Below are 21083 nucleotides of genomic sequence, written 5' to 3'. Positions count from 1 at the left end.
CAGTATATATCGGTGCATTGACTTATCGAATAAAGTAAAAGAACCACGACTGTATCTCTTAATCATTTAAATTGGGCGCCCCTAAAACTGCAGCAACTACCTTTTGTCAAGCTCATCACAATAATTTATCGGCTTTTCGTAGCATATCGATGCATCCATTGTATCGAATGAAATTTAGTTCAGTTAGTTTCCCGTTTGTTGGTCTCTTTATGAATCAATTGTTTAACCCTTCTCCTCCCAGAAATTTGCAGACATCCCTAGCGGCATCAGATCATAAGTTCCTCTTGCAGTAGGAGTTAGTCATCGGGATGTGAGTATACATATGAACATAGAGCGCCAGTGGCATCTTGTTCCCGATCCGGCTTTGTCGGCCCCTCCCTTCTTCGGTGTTTTGTGACTTGTTATCTGGGCCACGAATCGGAAGCGGAGCCCCTGCAACTGAAAACCTGCCCCGACTACTCACACTCGTCATGGTGTTTATCTATCTACCCAGCAGATAAGGATAAGCGAGTAACCAGCGACCAGAAACCGGTAAAAAGAATGTGGAAGGCAAGTGCCGGTCACCAGATTCAGGCCACCAGTGCAGCCTCCGCGGAGGACGACGACTGGGAGACGGATCCGGACTTCGTGAACGATGTCAGTGAGCAGGAGCAGCGCTGGGGATCAAAGACGATCGACGGCAGCGGTCGCACAGCAGGCACCATCGAGTGAGTCATCCGAAATTCTCGAAACACTGGGTATCGGGTTCATTGTTCCCTTTCTTTATTCTTTTTAGCATGGACAAGCTGCGCGAGGAGACGGAGCAGGCCGATCTGGACAAGAAGAAGCAGCTGCTGAAGGATCAGAACGCAGGATACGGATACGGGGGCAAGTTTGGCGTTGAGAAGGACCGCATGGACAAGTCGGCTGTGGGTCATGACTACCAGGGCAAGGTGGGAAAGCACGCCTCGCAGAAGGACTACAGCGATGGTTTTGGGGGAAAGTTCGGAGTGCAAGAGGATCGCAAGGACAAGTCTGCCGTGGGCTGGGACCACGTCGAAAAGGTCGAGAAGCACGCCTCCCAGAAGGATTACGCCACCGGCTTCGGAGGCAAATTTGGAGTGCAGTCCGATCGGGTGGATAAATCCGCCGTGGGCTGGGATCACATCGAGAAGGTGGAGAAGCACGAGTCTCAGAAGGGTAAGTTACCTAACGGAAATGAATTTCTCATTGATTTTTTCTTAGTATGTTCATGTCTGATTATTTTATTTATATCTTCTCCCAACATAAGATTACTCCAAGGGCTTTGGCGGCAAGTTTGGCGTTCAGGAGGACCGAAAGGACAAGTCCGCGGTGGGATGGGACCACAAAGAGGCTCCGCAGAAGCACGCCAGCCAGGTGGACCACAAGGTCAAGCCAGTCATCGAAGGTGCCAAGCCTTCCAATTTGCGTGCCAAGTTCGAGAATCTGGCTAAAAACTCCGAGGAGGAGTCACGTAAGCGGGCCGAGGAACAGAAACGTCTCCGTGAGGCCAAGGACAAGCGGGATCGGGAGGAAGCCGCCAAGAAGACTGTGGCCGAGAACACTCCTCGTACCTCGACGGAAGCACCGCCTCCAAAGGGCAGCAGGGCGGCCATCCAGACAGGTCGGACCGGTGGCATTGGCAATGCTATCAGTGCATTTAACCAGATGCAGTCGCCTGTTTCTGAAACCCCTCCAGCACGAAAGGAACCCATTATCATTCCCAAGGCGCAGCCTGTTAAAATAGAATTAGAAGCAAAGGAGGAGCCAACGGCAAGTACAACATCAGCTGCGGTTGCTCCTACTCCGACAGTGGTCCCCGCTCGAGAGCCGGAAACAGCTCCAGTGGCCAAGGCTGCAGCTCCACCACCAGATGTGGTGCCCCAAATTGAGGTTGAGACCGTGGACACGCCTCCCAGAAGTGAGCCGCAATCACCAGTGTATGTGCCGACGCCTCAACCCGAAGTCCACGCCCAAGTCCAAGTCCAACCTGAGCCGCAACCTCAAGCCGATCCTGAGCCAGTAGTTGAAGAAGAGCCACTGTACCAGAACCAGGCCGAGATTAAGGCTGCCTCGCCCTTGCCACCAACGAATGGAACCGTTTCAGAGGCTGTTGCTCCGAGTGGCACCGCAACCGTTCCCGAGGAGGCAATCTACGCGAACTCAGACAATTTGGCCGACTATCTGGAGGACACCGGAATCCACGCCATTGCCCTGTACGACTACCAGGCGGCGGATGACGACGAGATATCCTTTGATCCAGATGACGTGATCACCCACATCGAGAAGATCGACGATGGGTGGTGGAGGGGATTGTGCAAGAACCGCTACGGACTCTTTCCAGCCAACTACGTGCAGGTGGTGGGACAGAACTCATAAAAGCTTCCAATTGAAATTCACGATAGAACAAAATCAAATTGTATTTACATACTAACGAAAACGATAATACTGATGTTGGATTATAAACCATATAAACCAATTCGCAACTAACCCAGCCCATTTCCCATCCATTGTTTACCCTCTTAACCCTCCAAATTATGTGCAACGAATGGCTAGATATTGAATTATTATTGTAATTTGTTATGCTAGCACTTAAAGTAACCGTGGTATTCCATTTTTGATATATGTATCATTTATTGCATTTTACATTCTTTGTATTTAACACATTTATTTTACCAAGAAAATATGCCAAGCTATTTTAGATATCTCTCATTTCATATTTTATGCATTAGTTATGATATTTGTGTCAAGTAACGATTTTGGTTTTTTTGAATTGTATAAAGTCTACGAGAGTTTCCCGTGTCAGGTGATCTGATCTAATGTTAAAGACGGATCTAATGTTGAAGACAGTCACAAACAAAAAGTCTGCTCTTTTGATAAAGAAATACATAATTAATAAAGTTAAATAATAACGAGTTCTCTCTTAAATTGTGGTACTGATAGTTCGGGTGTTTTTGTTTTTTTTTAAGGCCTAACAAATCATTTTACTAAGTAAAATGATTTCATTGGATACGGGAATTCACAAATTTCTATAAGAAGATAAGAACGAGCATATTGTTGGGTTCCTTCTAATATCACGAGGATATCTCTATTTTGGGGTAGAACTGTCAAGGCCTTTCTTGGATGGGCCGAATTCTTATCTGCCTGTTCCGAACGCATCGTAATCTGGCAAAGTAGAAATTGTTACATGAAACGAGCTACTGACATGATTCATGGTGCAAATGTGAGTGCATATGGGCTCAACAAAGAAAGAGTACTTTGCATTGTGGTGATTAATTAGTTAAAAAACATACATAAGTAGGATGTACGGCCATATTGTAAATTTGAGCGCCAATCCCAAAAAGACTTGATAAGATTTATCGCAATTATTGGCGACGGATCGTAATCGAAAAAAGTGTCAGACGAAATCAAAGTTTTGACTGATAAAGTTGATGTATAAATTAAACTTCAAGGAGGTATTACGATAAAGTGTGCGTGTTGGTAATAACGTAGATATTATTAACTAGTGATTGTAACTCAAAGGGTATGCAACTTAACTATGTATCCCGCATAACATTTCTAACGGTAACCTGCGGTCGATGTACAAACCGGTATTTCAAATGCATGTTCAAATCTTAGGCGGTATTTCTGGGGCCTTCAAAAATCCAAATCTCAGGCCTTATCAAAAAATCTCCCCTCAAAAAAAAGCAGTGGTCTTTCTCCCACGCACACACTCTCTCTCTCTCTCTTTCTGTCTTTCTTTTTCTCACTTGCCGACGCGAGAGAGAGATATTTTGAATAAATAGGGGCTACCGCAAAATGCTATAGTCAGTCACTCGATCGCGTGGGCTCAGAGTTAAAACTTCAGTTTGGCCGATAAGGTTAGTACTCTTGTCGAGTGTTGCCAGATTTCGGCAAGTCAAAGAAGAGAGAGTGGCCGCAGGTTGCCACATTGGGCACAGACGAAAAGACAGTGTGCATGTGAGAGGCGAGTGAGTGTGCGTGCAAAAGAAAGCAGCTGGTGGCAGAATCTCAAATATTGTGAGGAAAATTAATAAACAAAGAGCTGCGCTCACGGCTGAGCACAAATTGCCTGCACGCTCGTCAATTGTCGTTAACTAAGTCAGCAATTGGCAGCCAAACCGTCCGCTTCTTCGTCATTTCTCTGCTTCGTTTACTGCGACCATCACCACTCTTGTTTCGGCCGTACAACGTCACGGAATTCGTAAATTTCGTAAATTGCTCCGCGAGAAAAGCAGGAAAATGCATTTATAAGCTGCCACAAGTGCCGAGATTGTGATATAATAAAGGCGAGGGCTCCAATTAGTTAACCCCCAGTTGCAAGTAAGCCATTAACTGGTAGGAAGTGCTGTTTAACCTGAGTTGCCCAATAATTTACATCTCCATCAATATTTCGTGTGTGTGTGTGAGTGCGCACGCAGGTGTGCGCTAATAACAAAAACAACGTGGTGCACCCTCTCTCCGTCCGCTCTCCCTCTAACCGGCAAAGAGAGTAATGTATAATTCTTAACCGTAAATAACCGTAAACAGAAAACAATTGTTGACAAGCTATTCGCACTTTAAAATCCCCTAACAATGGATAGTTTTCCAGACACAATTCACTACTTTTATTGCCAGCGAGAACTGTCATAGAAATAACTATTTTAGGCAGCGGAAATCGTATAATTACTGTTTTAGTTTTTTTTTTTTTAACAAGCGACTTAACAATGTGGGCTGATAAGTATTGCTCTTCTATTTTCAAATTACTGTTATCTGCATTTGTCAATTTTTTGTTGTCAAGTGTTTTGTTTCGCCTGCTTCAATATACAATATAAATTGCTTTTGCCCGCTGACTGCGCAAAATGGTACGCAGTTTAAAATATATATTTTCTCTAAATAAACTCATGATATTTTTTGGTGCCACTTAATTTGGACTCTTAATGGAAATGGTTCGTTTTTTTTTTTTTTGATTACCAATTGTCATAATTTACAGCGTCCAACTGGGCACTAAAGTGGCAAAGGAACACGTACATAAATATGTGGCTGATTATACACTTATCGGCTAGAATTCCGCTTTTGGGGGCGTGGGTATTGCCATACAACTGGGTAAACAGAGCAGTCTGCGCCACACAATATAACACAAAAGTGTTCCAATGAACTAAACACCCTCCTCCGACATTTCGTTGTTACACATTTCCTTCGAGCCACTGCAGCGCGATTTAAGCTCCATTAATGGCGGCTTGATATGGCCAACTCGGTTACTTATAGTATATGCCAAATGTACCCGTCCAAGTGCCACATATAATGTGAAGTAGACATTGCACGATGCTCTCGAGCTCTTTGTCTTTGCTTGCTCCGATTCAATCATCAATGAAGCGATGTGGAAAGCCTTATAGCAGATATGTAGCATCAGTGGGGCAGTCGCGTTTGTCAAGGTGAGCCACTTGGCTCTACATTCAATGTATTGCGTTGAAGAGCAGCCAAGACTGCTCAGGCATCTTGTATACGAAATGCACTTGTAATCGCTTTTACCAAATAAACAGTCCAAAATTTCACATCGATACACGGGTCAATGGACTCGTGTTTATGTTCAAGTAGTCTTGTTTTCGACCATCCATATCTATACGACTGCAAATGCGAAATATCTGCAAGTTCTCTGGGTAAATTGGGCAGAGGCATTTCAATTACTGGACTTCATGAATCACTGAGCTCGTTTTATTTCCTTATATACCCGCATAATATAAGCAAATTTCAGTAATATTATGGACGCGTTATCAGTTACCCCCGAGCTAATGCCTCTCGAACTATTTATTGTTTTCATATTTTGCCACGCGCGTTTCGGAAAAAATAAAACGTGTTACTGTGACTTTGCTCTTGATTATGGTGAAATCCCCAAATAAAACTATATGGTGCAAAAAACTTAATTATAGCGCAAAATTATTTTGTTTGTTGTGTGCAATATGATAATGCTAATTGAGCTAGAATCACACACAGATGCTCAATTAAATGAAAATGGTGGGAATCATAAGCTGATGCCAGGTGAAACAATCAAATAGAAAATACAAATTAGAGTAGTCGACAATGGGCAGTGGACGGGAATATAGCAGCATGTGGAAACTCGAATTAGGTCCAGTCTAACCTCGCCTCTTCTGTGCAGCATGTCTTCGAATGAGGCCTACCACGAGCCGGGTGCCGGTGGAGATGGACCGGGCGGATCGTCTGGCGCATCCGGCGGAGGAAGTCAGCGGAGCAACCAGCTGCACCACCAGCAGATACTCAACGAGACGACCTACCTGAAACCCGCCGCCAAGCAGGCCTACTTTAGCGACGAGAAGGTCCTCATACCCGACGATGATAGCACAAACGTAAGACCCGCTTGAATAGCAATGCTACTCAAACTTTATCTAATATCTGGTGATCTGCAGGTGGGTTTCAGCTTTCGCAAGCTGTGGGCCTTCACGGGACCCGGTTTTCTTATGTCCATTGCGTATCTGGACCCCGGCAACATCGAATCCGATATGCAGTCTGGTGCGGCGGCCAAGTACAAGATCTTGTGGGTCTTGCTGTGGGCCACAGTCCTAGGTCTGCTCATGCAACGCTTGGCTGCAAGGTAATTGGGTCTCCACACCTTGCAAAAAAGATGATGATATAAGCGTTTATTATCTTCCTGGCAGACTGGGCGTGGTTACAGGCCTGCATCTGGCCGAGATGTGCTACAGACAGTACAAGCGTCTGCCACGTTGGATACTGTGGATAATGATAGAGATAGCCATTATTGGATCCGACATGCAGGAGGTCATTGGCACGGCCATTGCCATATACCTGCTGTCCAACAAAGTGTAAGCAAATCTAATGAGCGGATTATCGCAGTACCCAGTACTCATGCATGCGGTGCTTTCCCCATTTTGTAGAGTGCCTTTGTGGGGCGGAGTGTTGATCACCATTGTTGACACGTTCACGTTCCTGTTTCTGGACAAGTACGGTCTACGCAAGCTGGAGTTCCTATTCGGCACCCTCATCACCATTATGGCTGTCTCATTCGGCTATGAGGTAAGTTTAAAATGCAAAGTTGAAAAAAATAACTTAACTATAAAAAGTAATCGCCAAAATCAGCAAAAAATCCCCTTGCCAAATGACAATAAAGTAGTCAAGAGAATAAATTACCAGACGTGAGTGCAAATACGAATTGTTTAAACAATTGCAACGACCGCAATGGCAAATAATTTGTGAGATGCCTGTTTAGGTTTATTTTAATGATCGCTAGTAGTAAATTTACATTTGACTTGTCGATTTCTGGATGAAGTTAGCCCGTTAACTAGCCCCATATTCTTACTCTTAAGTTTACGACCGCATCATGTTAACGGGCCAGATTATAAACAATTGTACTTGAGCTTTCTGCCCCAGACGGAGATGATTAGATAAGCTTCACTCGCACACTAAATGGGGTTCTGAGCGTGGGTGCTGGATACTTCATCTTTTGTTTGCCAGGCACATGATGCTGCCGGACATGACTAACAATTCCAGATGGGATGTGTAATGCCAGTCTTATCAATTAGATTATACAATGCAGAATTGTACAATTACCGATGGTGGTTTTTGGAGATAATTACAATGGAAAAAAGTGGGGGTGCCTCGAGGGGATTTTTCTACGAGTAACAAGTATTTTGTTATTTCTAACCAAATCTCAATATAAGCTAGGAACAATTTGTTTTCTCCCCATAATCATTTTTTAAATGGTTTTAAGTCATAATTAATTTATTTTTCATATCTTTCAGTACATTGTATCAGCCCCTAATCAAGGAGAAGTTCTCGAGGGAATGTTTGTGCCCTGGTGCTCTAACTGCAATTCGAATGTGTTGCTGCAGGCCGTGGGTGTCGTGGGTGCTGTTATTATGCCGCACAATCTCTACCTGCATTCCGCCTTGGTTAAGGTATAGCACAACTAGCTTTTTGTGACTTCGTAATTAGATACCAATACATAACAATTTTCTGTTAACAGTCCCGCGATATAGACCGTCGCCAGACAAAGAAAGTTAGTGAGGCGAATTTTTACTTCTTCATCGAGGCGTCGGTAGCCTTGTTTGTGTCCTTCATCATTAACCTGTTTGTGGTGGCTGTGTTTGCCCATGGCATGTATGGCAAAACTAATAATGATGTGGTAAGTAGACTTTTGAATTTATGTGTAAAATGATTGCTAACTCTTTGTGGGCCAATAGGTTGAAGTGTGTAAAGACAAGTCGATGTACGAAGATGCCAAAATGTCTTTTGTGGACAATGTAAATGGAACCGCGATCATCGATGCAGATCTATACAAGGGCGGACTTTTCCTTGGCTGCACATTTGGAGCTGTCGCCATGTACATTTGGGGTGTGGGCATTCTAGCTGCTGGCCAGAGTTCCACCATGACGGGCACCTATGCCGGTCAGTTCTCAATGGAAGGCTTCTTGAATCTGCAGTGGCCGCGCTGGTGTCGCGTGCTGGTCACGCGCTGCATTGCCATTATTCCCACCTTCTGCCTGGCCATGTTCAGCAAGATGGAAGATTTGACTAGCATGAACGATATCCTGAATGCGGTGATGTCGCTCCAGCTGCCATTCGCTGCCATACCCACCATCGCCTTCACCTCGTGCGCCGCCATAATGGGCGAGTTTGTTAATGGACTGTAAGTGATACAGACACTTTTAATTGATTATCGTGCATTCTTTAAATTTTTGTATTCACAGGGGCAACAAAATCGTATCCATACTGCTCACCATTGTAGTGATTGGCGTTAATTTGTACTTTGTGGTGGTGCAAGTAGAGAATATGGAAATTAAAGGCGGCTTGCTGGCACTAGTCTGTGAGTAGTCAATTGCCACAATTTAAACCGAATCTAATGTATTTTTCCTTTTGCCAATTGCAGGTATTTTTGCCATTTTGTATATACTGTTCAACCTCTACCTTGTGATACACATGGCTGCCTGCATGGGCAATCAGCGTTTGATGAACAGCCGGGTAAGTACTTGGCCGCAACTAGTTGGGTCACTTATCAAATGGGCTTAGAGAATCACAAATTAGGCGAACTTTTTGACACATTTTAAAGCATCACAGATACCGCACTGAACGGACTGACTTTATCAAATTACGTGACTGACCACATATGGTTCTTGGGGGCTTTGAGGGCTTATGCCTACTTCATCAACTGGTACTCAAGGTATTCTCTGTTTACAGTGGGTGCAGCGTTTTGTGTTGCCAAGCCAGAACAGCTTTTCGATAAAGAACGCCAACTCGACGTACGCCAGGTATGTTCCCGATTTTTGATTCCAACCATTCAACCATATAACCATCCAGAACACACTCGAATGCACAAACTCTCTCGATTTGCATCTTCTTCCTTAAAAGCATTCTCTGCTAACCCATTGCTTGTGATTAAGTTTTTTCCCGCTCTGCTTTCAACCAAATCGGCCTAACTTCCTAATGATTCTAATCTTATCTCATCTGTACTTACTTTCTATTTACTAATCTACATTTGGTTATCATCTCTGAACTAAAACTAAACCCTCAACCCGTATTTTGCTGTGCTCTCTTCTTTCGATTTTTCACAGTGATGTAACCTTAGTTGTAGGCGATTCAGCTACTAACACGGTGAAAGGTCTTGATACCGTCTCGGAGAAAGTGCCTAACTGAATCATCCCGGTGACTCAATCAGGCCACACTCCCCCACACACCCTTGTGATATTAACACTAAATCACACGCTTAACACTACTAACACGTACCTAGTAGGGCTCTACGCAACCCTTAGCATTTGTAAGGCATGTCTTTAGGGGAACTACGATTGTACATAAAAAGCATTTACCCATCAACGATGGGGTCCTATAGATTATAAGCTTGACTGTGGTAAGTCTTCTATGATTGCTTTATCGAGCTATGGGTATTATGTACTCATAAAGCTTTGGCGCTTAGCATGTTAAATAAAGTTGCAGTTATCACTAAGTATTACTCGAGAAGTCTTTCAATTTATTGGTAATTGGTATTTGACCATAAGTGCGAATATAAGCCATTTTACGATTGGAATTTGATTGCACAAGGATTGTACAAGGAATTAGAACGAAATAAGGAAACAATTAGTAACTAAATGTTATATTTGCTTAAGTATTAAAATATATTAGATTATTTTAAGTATATTTTTCGTAATGGACATAAAGCACATTGGGCGTGGCTCATTTATCACCCTAATACCACTAAAATAACTAGAAATCCAAATAAATGTGGGTAATTTTCGAATAATTTTGTATCACAACATATTTCTTTTATTATATGTACTTGGAAACCCTGCACTCTCTCTGTATGTGTCTGTGTGTTTCACCACTGTCCCTCTCACTATCTTATACACCATACACCCTACTCTTATACTCGGTGTGTCTACAACACGACTGGATTGATTGATGTTTTCCGTTTCCCATTCATTTGTGGTTAATTGAAATGTGCCAAACAATTGTACAAAACAAAAACTACAACAAAATCCACCAACTATTTCAATTGACAAACACAAAAACAAATTTAAACACGAACCCACTTTAAACACGCACACATGCAACGACCACAAAAATGTGTTTTATTTCTGTGAGGAAATGGATTTTTTGGCATTGATACAAACCAATTGAAATTACTTTTTGAAACTTTTGATTGAAATTTTTCAAAATTCCCAAAGAATTGCGCATAATATGCAAAATTTCAATGCAACATAAGCCAAGGCAAAACCAAATCGAAGCCAATTGAACTGGGTAAATCGAAATTGATCAAATGTAGAACGCGTGCCATGACCGTTGAAATAACTAAAAGGGTACCCAAATAAAAATCCATTTTAGCTCACTTGACTTTAGAAATATCATGGGCAAAATGCGTCGCCCCCAAAAATGTGATGGTCAAAACTGATTTTTTCTCTTTGCCTGGTGACCCATCAACTTGTACTACCACTACTACTACTACTTCGAATCTGGATCGGATCCTGGTTATAATGTATATAGCGAGCTGACGCTTAACGATAGTGGAGCCACAAGAAGCTCCATTCAGAATCCAAACCAGAATCTCACCCAACGAAACCAACTAAGATAGTTTTAAGTGTAATGATTGTAATGTTTGAAACTTACTCCCAATTACACACTTTATGTAAATGTTGTAGAAAATTTATGATCTAAGATTGTGCACTTTAAGTATTTTCCCCTAAAAGATCTGTCTAGCCTATTTATTAAACGAATTGTACGTACTACTCTTTTGTATACATTTTGTTGACATTAGAAGCGTTGTATAAACCATTGCGTACTTTTTAGAACTCGCATGTATAGTAGTAGACATAATTTATTAACTCTAGAAATAAATGAATTTTATACAATTTTCCAGTATCTTCTCCGGACAATAAAAATACCAATATCGATGTTGTGTTCTCTGGTGGTTTTTTACTTTTTACTTCGTATATTTGTTTACGTGTGAATTGAAATGTGTTTCTGAACTTCATGATGGATTTATATCTGTTTGTTTTGTTTAACTTTGTATGTGTCTCAAATTGGGTTATAGCTTACTTTAAATGTATTATGTATTTTTATTTTTTATTATTTACTAAGCTTTCCTATGGCTACAAAGGTTTTCAATATATTGATTTTTCATTCCGTTTAAAATTTGTTGTTAAAAAGGTACTTTTTCTTCGAAATTTTCACTTCAATCAAAAAAATATCTACTGTAAAACTGTGAGGCCATCTTGATATATCCTATCCATTTGTATGCACAAGATATTAGGTTTATTCGAAACATAATCCATTCTTTTATGGATTTACATGAAAAAATAAAAAATCTATTAAAATAGCAATCGCGAAATACATTGTCTTTTATAAGTTTTAGATTTGTTGTGCAGGATAAATATGTAAATAGGAATAGCTATTTGTGCTCATGCATGTTTCTGTGCAAACATGAGATAAACATGTTTTTAAATTCAGTTTTACTTTCGTAAGAGAATACACAATAAATAATACTGTAATAACTAAATACGTACATATAAGTTTGTTACAATAATAATAAAATAGAAAATCACAATAAAAACCCTTCATAATTAAATGTATATCAAGGGCATTATTTAAAAAGCGTAGAAACATTTTCGGCGTGTAACTTTAAATAAATAAATTGAATAGAAATGTTTGTTAAGTATCAATTCTTTTTGACTCATTGAATTTAAAATTGCTTTCTGTGTCCACCCTCTTAATCGAAGTGAGCATCTGCAAATTTTCATGTTTTTTTTCTGTAACCTTGTCATAATTAAATTTGCATTATCGAGAGATTCGCACCTAAATCTCCCCGCATCAACCATCAATCATCATTCGTTTATAACAACTTTTTTGCGATTTTCTTGCAGGATTGCCACGAGTTCGGACCAGGAACCGGAGGGCTTGGCTGGTGAGGATGCGTAGCCATTACTGTGCTGCACTGATTCTGATGGCAGTGAGGAGGTTTGTTTCACCAACAGCAACAACAACGAGCTCGGCTGCCCCAGCAGCAATCTGAACGGAACTGGGGGTCAGCACGTCGTCCTCAGCTAGCGTTGGCGTTCTAATTGGTTCCGTGAATGCCGCCGCCTTAACAAACCACTCGACAACGGACACAATGTGGCAGAGTTTTCCGGGGCCAGGTTAAAATTCGGTTCAACCTGGCTGGCGGGGATTGGGTTGGCGTCCGTTGTTGCTTCGGGTATACTTATATAAGAGGTTCTCGGAGAGGACCTGGGATCAGTGTAACACAATAACTAAATTCTAATTGAAAAGCGTACCAAAAACGGTTCATAAACTCTACTTACTGAGAAGCGCGAAGAGACAAAATAGAAAATCCATGAAATCGTCTAAATTATCACTAATCGAAATCACTTTTAATTAAAGCAAATAGTTTAAAAGTCTAATAATAAGGCTGTGAAATTAACTGAGTGTAAATCGAACCACTTCAATTGTCTAATCGTATTTCAATTTGTCTGTAAAATGATATAATTGTATGTCTCTACATTGAACGTATGTGAGTAATTATTTATCAAATGTTTTAAAATTATACTTTGTACTTTGTATTTATTTTGTACTGTTTAACCTAAGAACTCCCAATTTAAATCTGCACTTTTTAATGTAAACTAAAGGTCCAGAGGAGTCCATCATCTCCTAGATAGTTGCAAAAAATATTTTTAAAATTGTTGTCTACAAAAATCGCTATAAATAAAGATTTTTATTATATTAGGAAACACATGTTCCACTGGCCTTTATATTTAAGTTTAAAAGATTTAAGCTGTAAAGAGCATCTATTTTCGTTAAAAGTTACATGAATCGGAAAACACTGAAATTATATTTTAGGGACTTATGTCATAGACTGCATCAAGTGGCTGTTATGTTGTTGTAATTAAAAGCAGTGTAATGACCGATTAGTTGACTGAAAGTGAAAATGACTGCCCCAAAAGGTTAATGAGTTGATCATTGCATCGCTCAAGCTACAAAGTGTTAGGTGTCAGGTGTCAGGGCGTGGGCGTGGGTATCTAATATATCCCATTCATCGAAGTGATTATTGACTGATTTGCATTTGCATGTAACCGGCAATTGTCTGACGATGCTTAATGGCCTATAAAAGCGAATAGTTAGTCGCAAGCCACTCATTAATTATCACTAAATCAAATCGAAATGAGGCTAATCGTATTCGTTTGCTGCCTGTGGATGGCCCCAAGTTTGGGACAGTTGCGTAAGAGAAAGGATATTCCTAGGATACATAAATGGATTGTTGAAACTTGTACAACTTGCAGCTCCTGAGATCGAGAAATGCAGGGCTGGCGATTCCATCTGCATAGCGGAAACAGTCACCAGGATTCTGCGCTTGTATCCGAAGGGTCTGCCCTCCATTGGATTGGTTGCTCTGGACTCCATTGGATTCGAGGATGTCGTCGTTAGTCGGTTGGAACCAGATGGGTCATCTACTTTTGATTTGAAATTCCCTAACCTAACCGTAATCGGATTCGCAGACTCCACAGTGACGGAGGCAAAGGGATTCGATGCGGATTTGCCTCGGGTCCTCGAGTTGAGTGGCTGGATTCCATTGCTGAAACTCAATGGAACTTACGAGATGAGGGGCAGTTTGCTGACTATGCCCATTCATGGCAAAGGTCAAGCCAAGGTGGAGATCAGAGAATGCCGCGTTCGTTGCAAAGTGCGAGTTCTGGAGGATCTCCGAGACGATGGCAAGCTATATGCCGGAATATCCAAGGTCAAGTGCTTGCTGGATGTGCAGGGGTAATTTCGCAGTTCAAACTTATTTCCAAATGATTTCTAACAAAACGTTTCCTTGTCAGCATGCACTTGAACTTGGAAAATCTTTTCAACAATCCTGAAATGAGCGATGCCATGAACGTTGTGGCCAACACAAAGTGGCTGGAAATTTGGCATAACCTTCGCAGGGGTATCACCTCTGCGGTGGATCAGTTGGTCGAGTCGATTCTCCAGCGAGTAGCTAATAAGTTACCATATGACGATTTGTATAGGGACTGAAAGTACAACACATATTTGATTTAAAAACAGTTATGAGAAATGGTTAAATGTTATATGATTAATACTGTTCTTCAAATATGTAAAGTCGAGCTTAGTTAATTTGTTGTGGAGGACGGCTTAATATGCAAGTATAATATTTTATTAATATTATTCTTTGGACCTCACTAAGAGTATTCAATTCAATGTATTCATTTCATTGAATTATTTTGATCTTTGTTTATGTATCTTTCTTGCGGAACTTGAGAAAACGATACCATCATGCAGATAATACCTCTCATTTAACTATAATAATATAAACGTTTTATGATGTAATGGTCTAAAACTTGTTAAAGCTATAACATAGCTTTAAAATCCATCGTTTGACTTTAAGATTTGCCATTGAAAAAAATGCAATTCAGCTTGGCATAACTCGCAATAGTGGATTTCCTAGCTTAAGCCGATGAATTACGTAAGACTTTACAGAACTTGTAAACGTGATCCAACGAATTTACATTTTCAACAGCTACTGGGATTGAAAGGTGAGGAAAGCGGGGATCTATAGGAAACCACTGGACGGCTATACACTTTAGCAATGGAATCGTCACCTTGCCTTAGAATGTGAGTGAGCAAAGGTTCTATGGTATTGGGAACATCACTATGACCACATCCAGATCCATATCTTAATTTTTCGGCTTGATATAAAAAAACGTTGGGTTTGCTGCTAAGTTTTTTCTTAACGTCGACAACAAAGGATATGCTTAGTCCTCGTATTATCATAGATCGGCATATAAGTAATCTTTTCTTGTTACACAGCACAGTTTTATAGGTATTTATTTGGTTTTCAGTTGCATTCAGCATAATGAAGAACAGTGATCTTTCCGTGATCGTTAACGAACGTATTAGTAACAATTTTGAGGAGTATTGGATCCATCTCGAACCGGATTTCGTAATTGTAAAACTGAATGTTTCTTGAAATCTGTTGCAAATGCGATCGATTGAAAATCTTGCTCAGGTGTGGTGAAAGCTTAGGAATCGGAAGCTTTTCAGTTGAGATCTCGTTCTAAGCGGTGAGATCGAAACGGGTGCAAATTAGAGCAATTAATTAAATGTATTTAAACACTGAGTAGAATATTTGTACATCCACTTTAGTATATTACAAACTGTACACTTTTAAAGTAATTAATTTTTTCAGTCAGTGTATAGCTATATGGGCTGTTTGGGAACACGTTATGATAATGGGCGCTGCTTAGATTTCCTTATGATATTCCGCCACTACAACAAATCCGATTTAATCACCGAGTAGTTGGCATCGGCTATGCTAGTGTATCGGTCTACTGAGTGCTTAAGCGTTACTTGTGGAGTATTCGAGTTTATTTCGCTGTCAGATGCATTTCCTGGCCTACGTGATTATAACAATTCAGCTGTTCGGTGGACTGCAGTGCCAGAAGTTGCGTGGGTTTTTGAATCAAATGTCCTTGATTGAACCGGCTAAACAAGACCATCTTCTCCACAGCTGCCAAGGTGAAAAAATGCCACTTCGGTGACGGAAAGTGCCTGGTAGAGTCGGCAAATGCACTGCTGAGAGATTTTCCAAAGGGCATTCCCGAGGTCGATCTGAAACCCTTCAATGTGCTGTCCGTGCGGGATTGGCTGCTGGTCAACGATTCCCAGGTGGGAGGTGCCTGGTACTACTTCAATCTGATCAATCAGATCAACTATGGCTTCGAGAACACCACGATCACGGAGATCAGGGGATTCGACAAGGATCCCACCACCACCAAGATCGAAATTCACGGCAAGATTCCCCGGCTGGTTTACAAGGGCGACTATGTGGCCAAGGGACGGATGCTCTGGTTCGTCGATATCCACTCTCAGGGAACGTCGGAGTCGGATTTCCTCAATTTTCAATTCGTTCTTACGCTGAAAGTGCGCGTCGAGTACAGAAACAACAAGAGATATTTAAAGATCTACGAGCTAGTTCCTAATATAAGGCTGGACCGGTGAGCCTACTAGATATAAATATACTCATTCTTATTGTATTACCCTATAATATTTTCTTTCTAATTCTAGCTGGATTATGTGGCTAGACAACTTCTTTCCCGACAATGAAGACCTAACGATTGCAGTTAACAATCTGTTCAACCGGAATTGGGTGGAGTTCTGGAACGAACTGGAGCCGGGTATTCTGCGTTTGTTCGAAACCGTCTTTTTAAGTCTATTTGAGGATTTATTCGAAAAAGTACCCTATGATGATCTGTTCCTAGCCGCTGAAGACCCAAAGTAATCTTAAGTTTCAGTACTGATGACTTAAACGTATTTGCTAGTAAAAATAAAGTAGGATATTCGTAAATGTTGTGCTAAGAGTACCTTATTATACTCCGTATGTGATCAGTTTGAGGGGACAAATGTATTGTATATGATATGAAAACTGGTTCTCGATTTATGCGCATTCCTGCCAGGTTTGTTGGCCTTTGAAAACTGCAATTGTAATATAAGAGTCATACTTGTTATAAATTGTTAGTTTATTAGCCAATTGAATGAGTGGCAATACAAGTTTAGAAATTGTGCAATTGTTCTTGGATCTGATTCCTCCACTAATTTTCATTCTCAACTGCAAAGCGATGAGAAGGTATTTAATAAAAATCATAACAAATCTCAATCTGTCTAGATTTCATACATGATTTCGGGATTTCGAAAGCTTTTTGAATTACATTCACTTTGAAACTCGAAGTGAGGATGTTCTGTTTGGGAAATCGATGGTTTTTGGATTGAATATGAACCTTTTCTCCAGTAAGAAATAAATAAAAAGCTTACAGATTATTGAAAGGTTTCAGCTAGATTTGTAATATACATTTTGGAAATTTTCGATTTTCAAGAGACTGCAACTGGATTGAAACTGTAAAATAGCTCGTAAATCATTAAATACAAAAAATATTTTTTTCATTGAATAATTGAAAATATCTCAAGTTGAAAATGCAAATATGACAAGTAGAGCTTTCAACAAAACCGGTTGCACTTAAGCGCACAACTAAGTTCTAGTTGTTGTTCCACCTATGGTTTCAAATCGAAGTCGTCGGGTGAAGGCACTGGAAGTCAACATGGAATACTAGTGGCACAAATATATCAAAATGAAAGATACAATAATCGTTCTGGTGCTCCTGCAGATCATCGGATCGTTGCAAGGCCAAATTCTCCGTAGGTAACAAAAAAAAAAAAAAAAAAAAACGGGCATCGCGTTGTTTTTAGGTGATTTAAGGAATAATATACTTTTTTTTATTACTCGGTACCGCAGCAAAGGAAATTAAGAAGTGCCGCTTTGGAGATTCTAAGTGCATTGTTAATTCCATGAATGCTATAATAAAGAATTATCCCAAAGGCATACCGGCGATCGGATTGAAGCCCATTGATGTGGTGGACATTAGGGACTCAAAGTTCTGGAATGATGCAATGGTAGGCGCCTTCTGGTTGAACTTCGATCTGTTCAATCAAGTGAACTACGGCTTCGAGAACACGACGATCACGAAGGTCAGTGGGTTTGATGAGAATCCCACATCCAGCTTGATTGAAATACACGGCCGGATACCCAGTCTAATCCATAAGGGCGATTACTTCAGTATGGGAAGGGTGTGGATTGTACAGATGAATTCCACGGGGGAATCCCTTTCGGATTTTCAGAACTTTCGCTTTGTTCTCAAATTGAAGGTCATAATGGAGTATCGCAATAATAAGCGCTACTTGAAGATATACGAGCTAACCCCCTTCGTGACCATGGACCGGTGAGTTACCCAATTGGGCACCACAATGTAATCCAATGTAAACTGACCAAGCATTGCTCTACAGATGGGTATTCTGGCTAGACAACTTTTTCGAATCCAACACGGATATGACGATAGCCATTAATCAGGTGTTCAATCTGCACTGGGTTGAGTTTTGGAACGAGCTGGAGCCCACAAACCTGAAAATATTCGCCGGTGTGTTTCGCTCCGTTTTCGAGGATATTTTCAAAAAGGTCCCATACGATGACATGTTCTTACCGATTTCCAAAGAGTTCGAAGTAAATGATTAAAGGTGATTAAAGATATTACTTGCTGCTTTTTTTATTAGAGACTTGAAAGGACAAAGATGAATATTGTTCGAAACCGGTTGCAATAGCGTTAGCATTACATACATTATTGTTGACTGTTGAAAAGCTCCGCCTTAGATCAGGTTCTAAGCATTCGAGTTCACTATTCACTCACTATTCACTATTTCGTGACCGAGGCGTTTATTGTTTTGTAGTCAGTACAATTACGTGATTGCAATGGACAGGTTGATTTCACTGACTTTCCTGTGTTGGTGTATCCCAGTTATGATCTCGGGAGCAAGCTTACGTGCGTGGGTTTTCAGTGCCAGATTGATCTGATTTTAACTGAGATGAACATTTCTAGCCGAAGATGTTGAGAAGTGCCATTTCGGGGACTCAACCTGCCTGGTCAGAAGTATCAATGCATTGATTAAACACTACCCCAAGGGCATTCCAGAGATAGGACTTCCGCCGCTGGATGCCTACAACTTTCCCGATTCCGTTATTATGGAATCACCCAGTCGCGGTCCTATCTGGATGGACTTTCGAATGCGGGACAATGTGAACAAGGGCTTCAATAATGCCACAATCACCCACGTCGAGGGATTCCTGTACGAGCCCAATCAGAAGCAAATTGTGCTGAAGGTCCGATTGCCACGACTTGTGCATGAGGCCACCTATGATATGAGTGGCAGGGTTTTGCTCTTCTTCTTCAATACCACTGGGAGGTTGATATCCGACTTTCAGAACTTCCGGATTACCCTGACCATCAAGGCGTTGGTGGAGTACAGAAATGACAAGCGCTATCTGAAGATTTACAATCTGGTGCCCAGTCTCGACTTGGATCGGTAATTGGATGGCAAATGAACTGTGTTCCCTGATTTACTTTCCGGTTCAACTTTTAGATGGATCATATGGTTGGATGGACTGTACAAGGAAAACACAGATGTGACAATTTTCATGAATAAGCTATTCAACGAGAACTGGGTGGAGTTCTGGAATGATTTGCAGCCCGGTCTAGTCAAAGCCTTCACCAATGCCTTCACTGTCCTGCTCAACAGAGTTTTCGATAACGTAGCCTACGATGATATGTTTCTTCCTTATGTAGACATTCGGATGGGATCCTAATAAAAGCGACTGCTTAGGATTGCATATATTATGCATATATTATATAATATATTATTAGGTTTGTGTGTGTGCTTTTTTTTATATTCTTTATCCCACCAGCTCCGATATATACTATATAATATACTGGAATAACTACACTTAATTCAATTTTTCATTGCCGAGGTTGTGGAACTCTCCGTCCTCCTGAAGTTCGTCGTAGAATATATGATCGTTGTAGGACTCATCGCGATGGTACATATGCTGAAGAGCTTTGGAACTGGTGCCCACCTTGGACTTTCGATGGTCGGCGGACAGCTTAAGAAGCTTCTGCCGCTTATGGGTGCGTCCCAGGAACTGTAGGGGACTAGTCACCACTTCCAACTTTGCTAGGGAAGCAGCCCCATCAATCGGAGTTGTAATATCCGGAGTCTCGCCAACTTTTTCCTGGCGTTTACGACGCTTTAGACTGCGTCTCCTGGCCGGCGGTCCTAATGGACGTAGTACTATCCGGAAAGGGACCATGTGAAAGTGCTTCTTGGGCTTTGGCTTCTTGGGTTTTTTCCACATGCCTCTGTACTGGTCTACCACGCTGCATGTTTGCATGTCCCGCGCCTTGGGAATGCCTTCATCATGCTTTGGTGGACACTGTAGTACGTAGTACAAGTCGCTGAGCTGGCCTCCATCCAGAGTGCTGATTTCTTGGGAGTGGGAGTCGATGTCCGCATCCGAGTCTTGGGCGAAAAGTAGCTGAGCGGCTGGCACCTTGTAGTAGGCGAACATGTTGCGCTCCACCACGATGGCTAGACTCAGCTGCTGGATTAGACCCAGTCCCAATGCCAACTGCCACATGGTCGCCAATCAACTGGTTGGAGGCATCGGCTCTGGCTTCCGTTTATAAGCATATTGATTTTCAGGCTTGGCTGACTGCTTGCATAAATGTGGTGCGGTTTTTGGGGTCTGGAGTTCAGTGAACCATCACCCAAAGCACGAGACACATTCCGCGACCTAGGCCTTGTCCAATCTCAAATGGAAATAGAAAAGTGGAAAAACTTTTACAGCCGGAAGTCATGCAATTATCTGTTGCATTCCAGACATACATACATACTCAGGCACCTTGTTGCTATCGTGGCAACAGGTGACTGTTTTGTTTACAACCACTTGTTAATCGCGCCTGCGCTTGTAGTTTCCATAAAAAGGGGTTACAAATTATGGGAAATACAAATGATTTACTTGGATGGTGTTACCTGGGCCATTTCCCCTGGCCAACTGTTGCGATTCTGAAGCAACAGTTCTTGTCGTGCTCGGAAACCATTCATTCTAACCATTTGCGGACAGGTGTCTGATAGACTTTTTAAGTCTTTCGCGTGTTTAGTGAGTTGCATGTTGCACATTCAGATGTTTTACCCATCCATTCTGACAT

The 21083-nt window shown here is 41.4% G+C and overlaps 7 protein-coding genes across 16 annotated transcripts; 6 read left to right on the top strand and 1 right to left on the bottom strand.

Annotated features, from left to right (window-relative positions):
• The first annotated feature begins 133 nt into the window (after positions 1–133).
• Positions 134–2925, top strand: Cortactin. Of its 4 annotated transcripts, none has more exons than NM_001260295.1 (5): positions 134–182; positions 242–310; positions 497–707; positions 776–1179; positions 1271–2925. In NM_001260295.1, exons 3-5 carry the CDS (start codon positions 541–543, stop codon positions 2377–2379), a joined length of 1680 nt encoding a protein of 559 aa, NP_001247224.1. In that variant the 5' UTR covers positions 134–182; positions 242–310; positions 497–540; the 3' UTR covers positions 2380–2925. The 4 variants fall into 4 exon arrangements, with proteins under 4 accessions (NP_001247224.1, NP_001247223.1, NP_524426.2 ...); NM_001260294.1 differs by having other exon boundaries at positions 494–707; NM_079702.3 differs by having other exon boundaries at positions 165–310.
• An 879-nt stretch (positions 2926–3804) lies between these two features.
• Positions 3805–13222, top strand: Mvl (Malvolio). 6 transcript variants are annotated; one of them, NM_169944.3, is made up of 12 exons: positions 3805–3860; positions 6137–6344; positions 6405–6589; positions 6654–6818; positions 6891–7029; positions 7755–7910; positions 7979–8137; positions 8196–8641; positions 8703–8818; positions 8882–8973; positions 9190–9260; positions 12363–13222. In NM_169944.3, exons 2-12 carry the CDS (start codon positions 6138–6140, stop codon positions 12415–12417), a joined length of 1791 nt encoding a protein of 596 aa, NP_732584.1. In that variant the 5' UTR covers positions 3805–3860; position 6137; the 3' UTR covers positions 12418–13222. The 6 variants fall into 5 exon arrangements, with proteins under 6 accessions (NP_732584.1, NP_001262795.1, NP_524425.2 ...); NM_079701.5 differs by lacking the exon at positions 3805–3860 and adding an exon at positions 3952–4323 and having other exon boundaries at positions 12363–13043; NM_001260292.1 differs by lacking the exons at positions 3805–3860; positions 12363–13222 and adding exons at positions 3952–4020; positions 10987–11401.
• A 407-nt stretch (positions 13223–13629) lies between these two features.
• Positions 13630–14591, top strand: Jhbp15 (Juvenile hormone binding protein 15). Its single transcript, NM_142680.4, has 3 exons — positions 13630–13714; positions 13776–14259; positions 14319–14591. The coding sequence occupies exons 1-3, from the start codon at positions 13657–13659 to the stop codon at positions 14512–14514; spliced, it is 738 nt and encodes a 245-aa protein (NP_650937.3). The 5' UTR covers positions 13630–13656; the 3' UTR covers positions 14515–14591.
• Positions 14592–15775: 1184 nt separating this feature from the next.
• CG7079 (uncharacterized protein) lies at positions 15776–17143 on the top strand. Of its 2 annotated transcripts, none has more exons than NM_001300507.1 (3): positions 15776–15945; positions 16007–16493; positions 16564–17143. In NM_001300507.1, the coding sequence occupies exons 1-3, from the start codon at positions 15879–15881 to the stop codon at positions 16775–16777; spliced, it is 768 nt and encodes a 255-aa protein (NP_001287436.1). In that variant the 5' UTR covers positions 15776–15878; the 3' UTR covers positions 16778–17143. The 2 variants fall into 2 exon arrangements, with proteins under 2 accessions (NP_001287436.1, NP_650936.1); NM_142679.3 differs by having other exon boundaries at positions 16564–16840.
• A 434-nt stretch (positions 17144–17577) lies between these two features.
• On the top strand, positions 17578–18573 carry CG31207 (uncharacterized protein). Its single transcript, NM_169943.2, has 3 exons — positions 17578–17688; positions 17786–18269; positions 18334–18573. The coding sequence occupies exons 1-3, from the start codon at positions 17622–17624 to the stop codon at positions 18557–18559; spliced, it is 777 nt and encodes a 258-aa protein (NP_732581.1). The 5' UTR covers positions 17578–17621; the 3' UTR covers positions 18560–18573.
• A 189-nt stretch (positions 18574–18762) lies between these two features.
• On the top strand, positions 18763–19707 carry CG31189 (uncharacterized protein). Its single transcript, NM_169942.4, has 3 exons — positions 18763–18863; positions 18921–19404; positions 19462–19707. The coding sequence occupies exons 1-3, from the start codon at positions 18794–18796 to the stop codon at positions 19682–19684; spliced, it is 777 nt and encodes a 258-aa protein (NP_732580.3). The 5' UTR covers positions 18763–18793; the 3' UTR covers positions 19685–19707.
• CG12278 (uncharacterized protein) lies at positions 19700–20537 on the bottom strand. The gene has a single exon (NM_142677.3). It carries the CDS (start codon positions 20510–20512, stop codon positions 19823–19825), a length of 690 nt encoding a protein of 229 aa, NP_650934.1. The 5' UTR covers positions 20513–20537; the 3' UTR covers positions 19700–19822.
• Between the last annotated feature and the right edge of the window lie 546 nt (positions 20538–21083).

This window comes from Drosophila melanogaster, chromosome 3R (assembly GCF_000001215.4).
Source record: "Drosophila melanogaster chromosome 3R".
In the NCBI taxonomy this organism is placed as follows: Eukaryota; Metazoa; Arthropoda; class Insecta; order Diptera; family Drosophilidae; genus Drosophila; species Drosophila melanogaster.
This window is presented reverse-complemented; position numbering and strand designations above follow the sequence as displayed.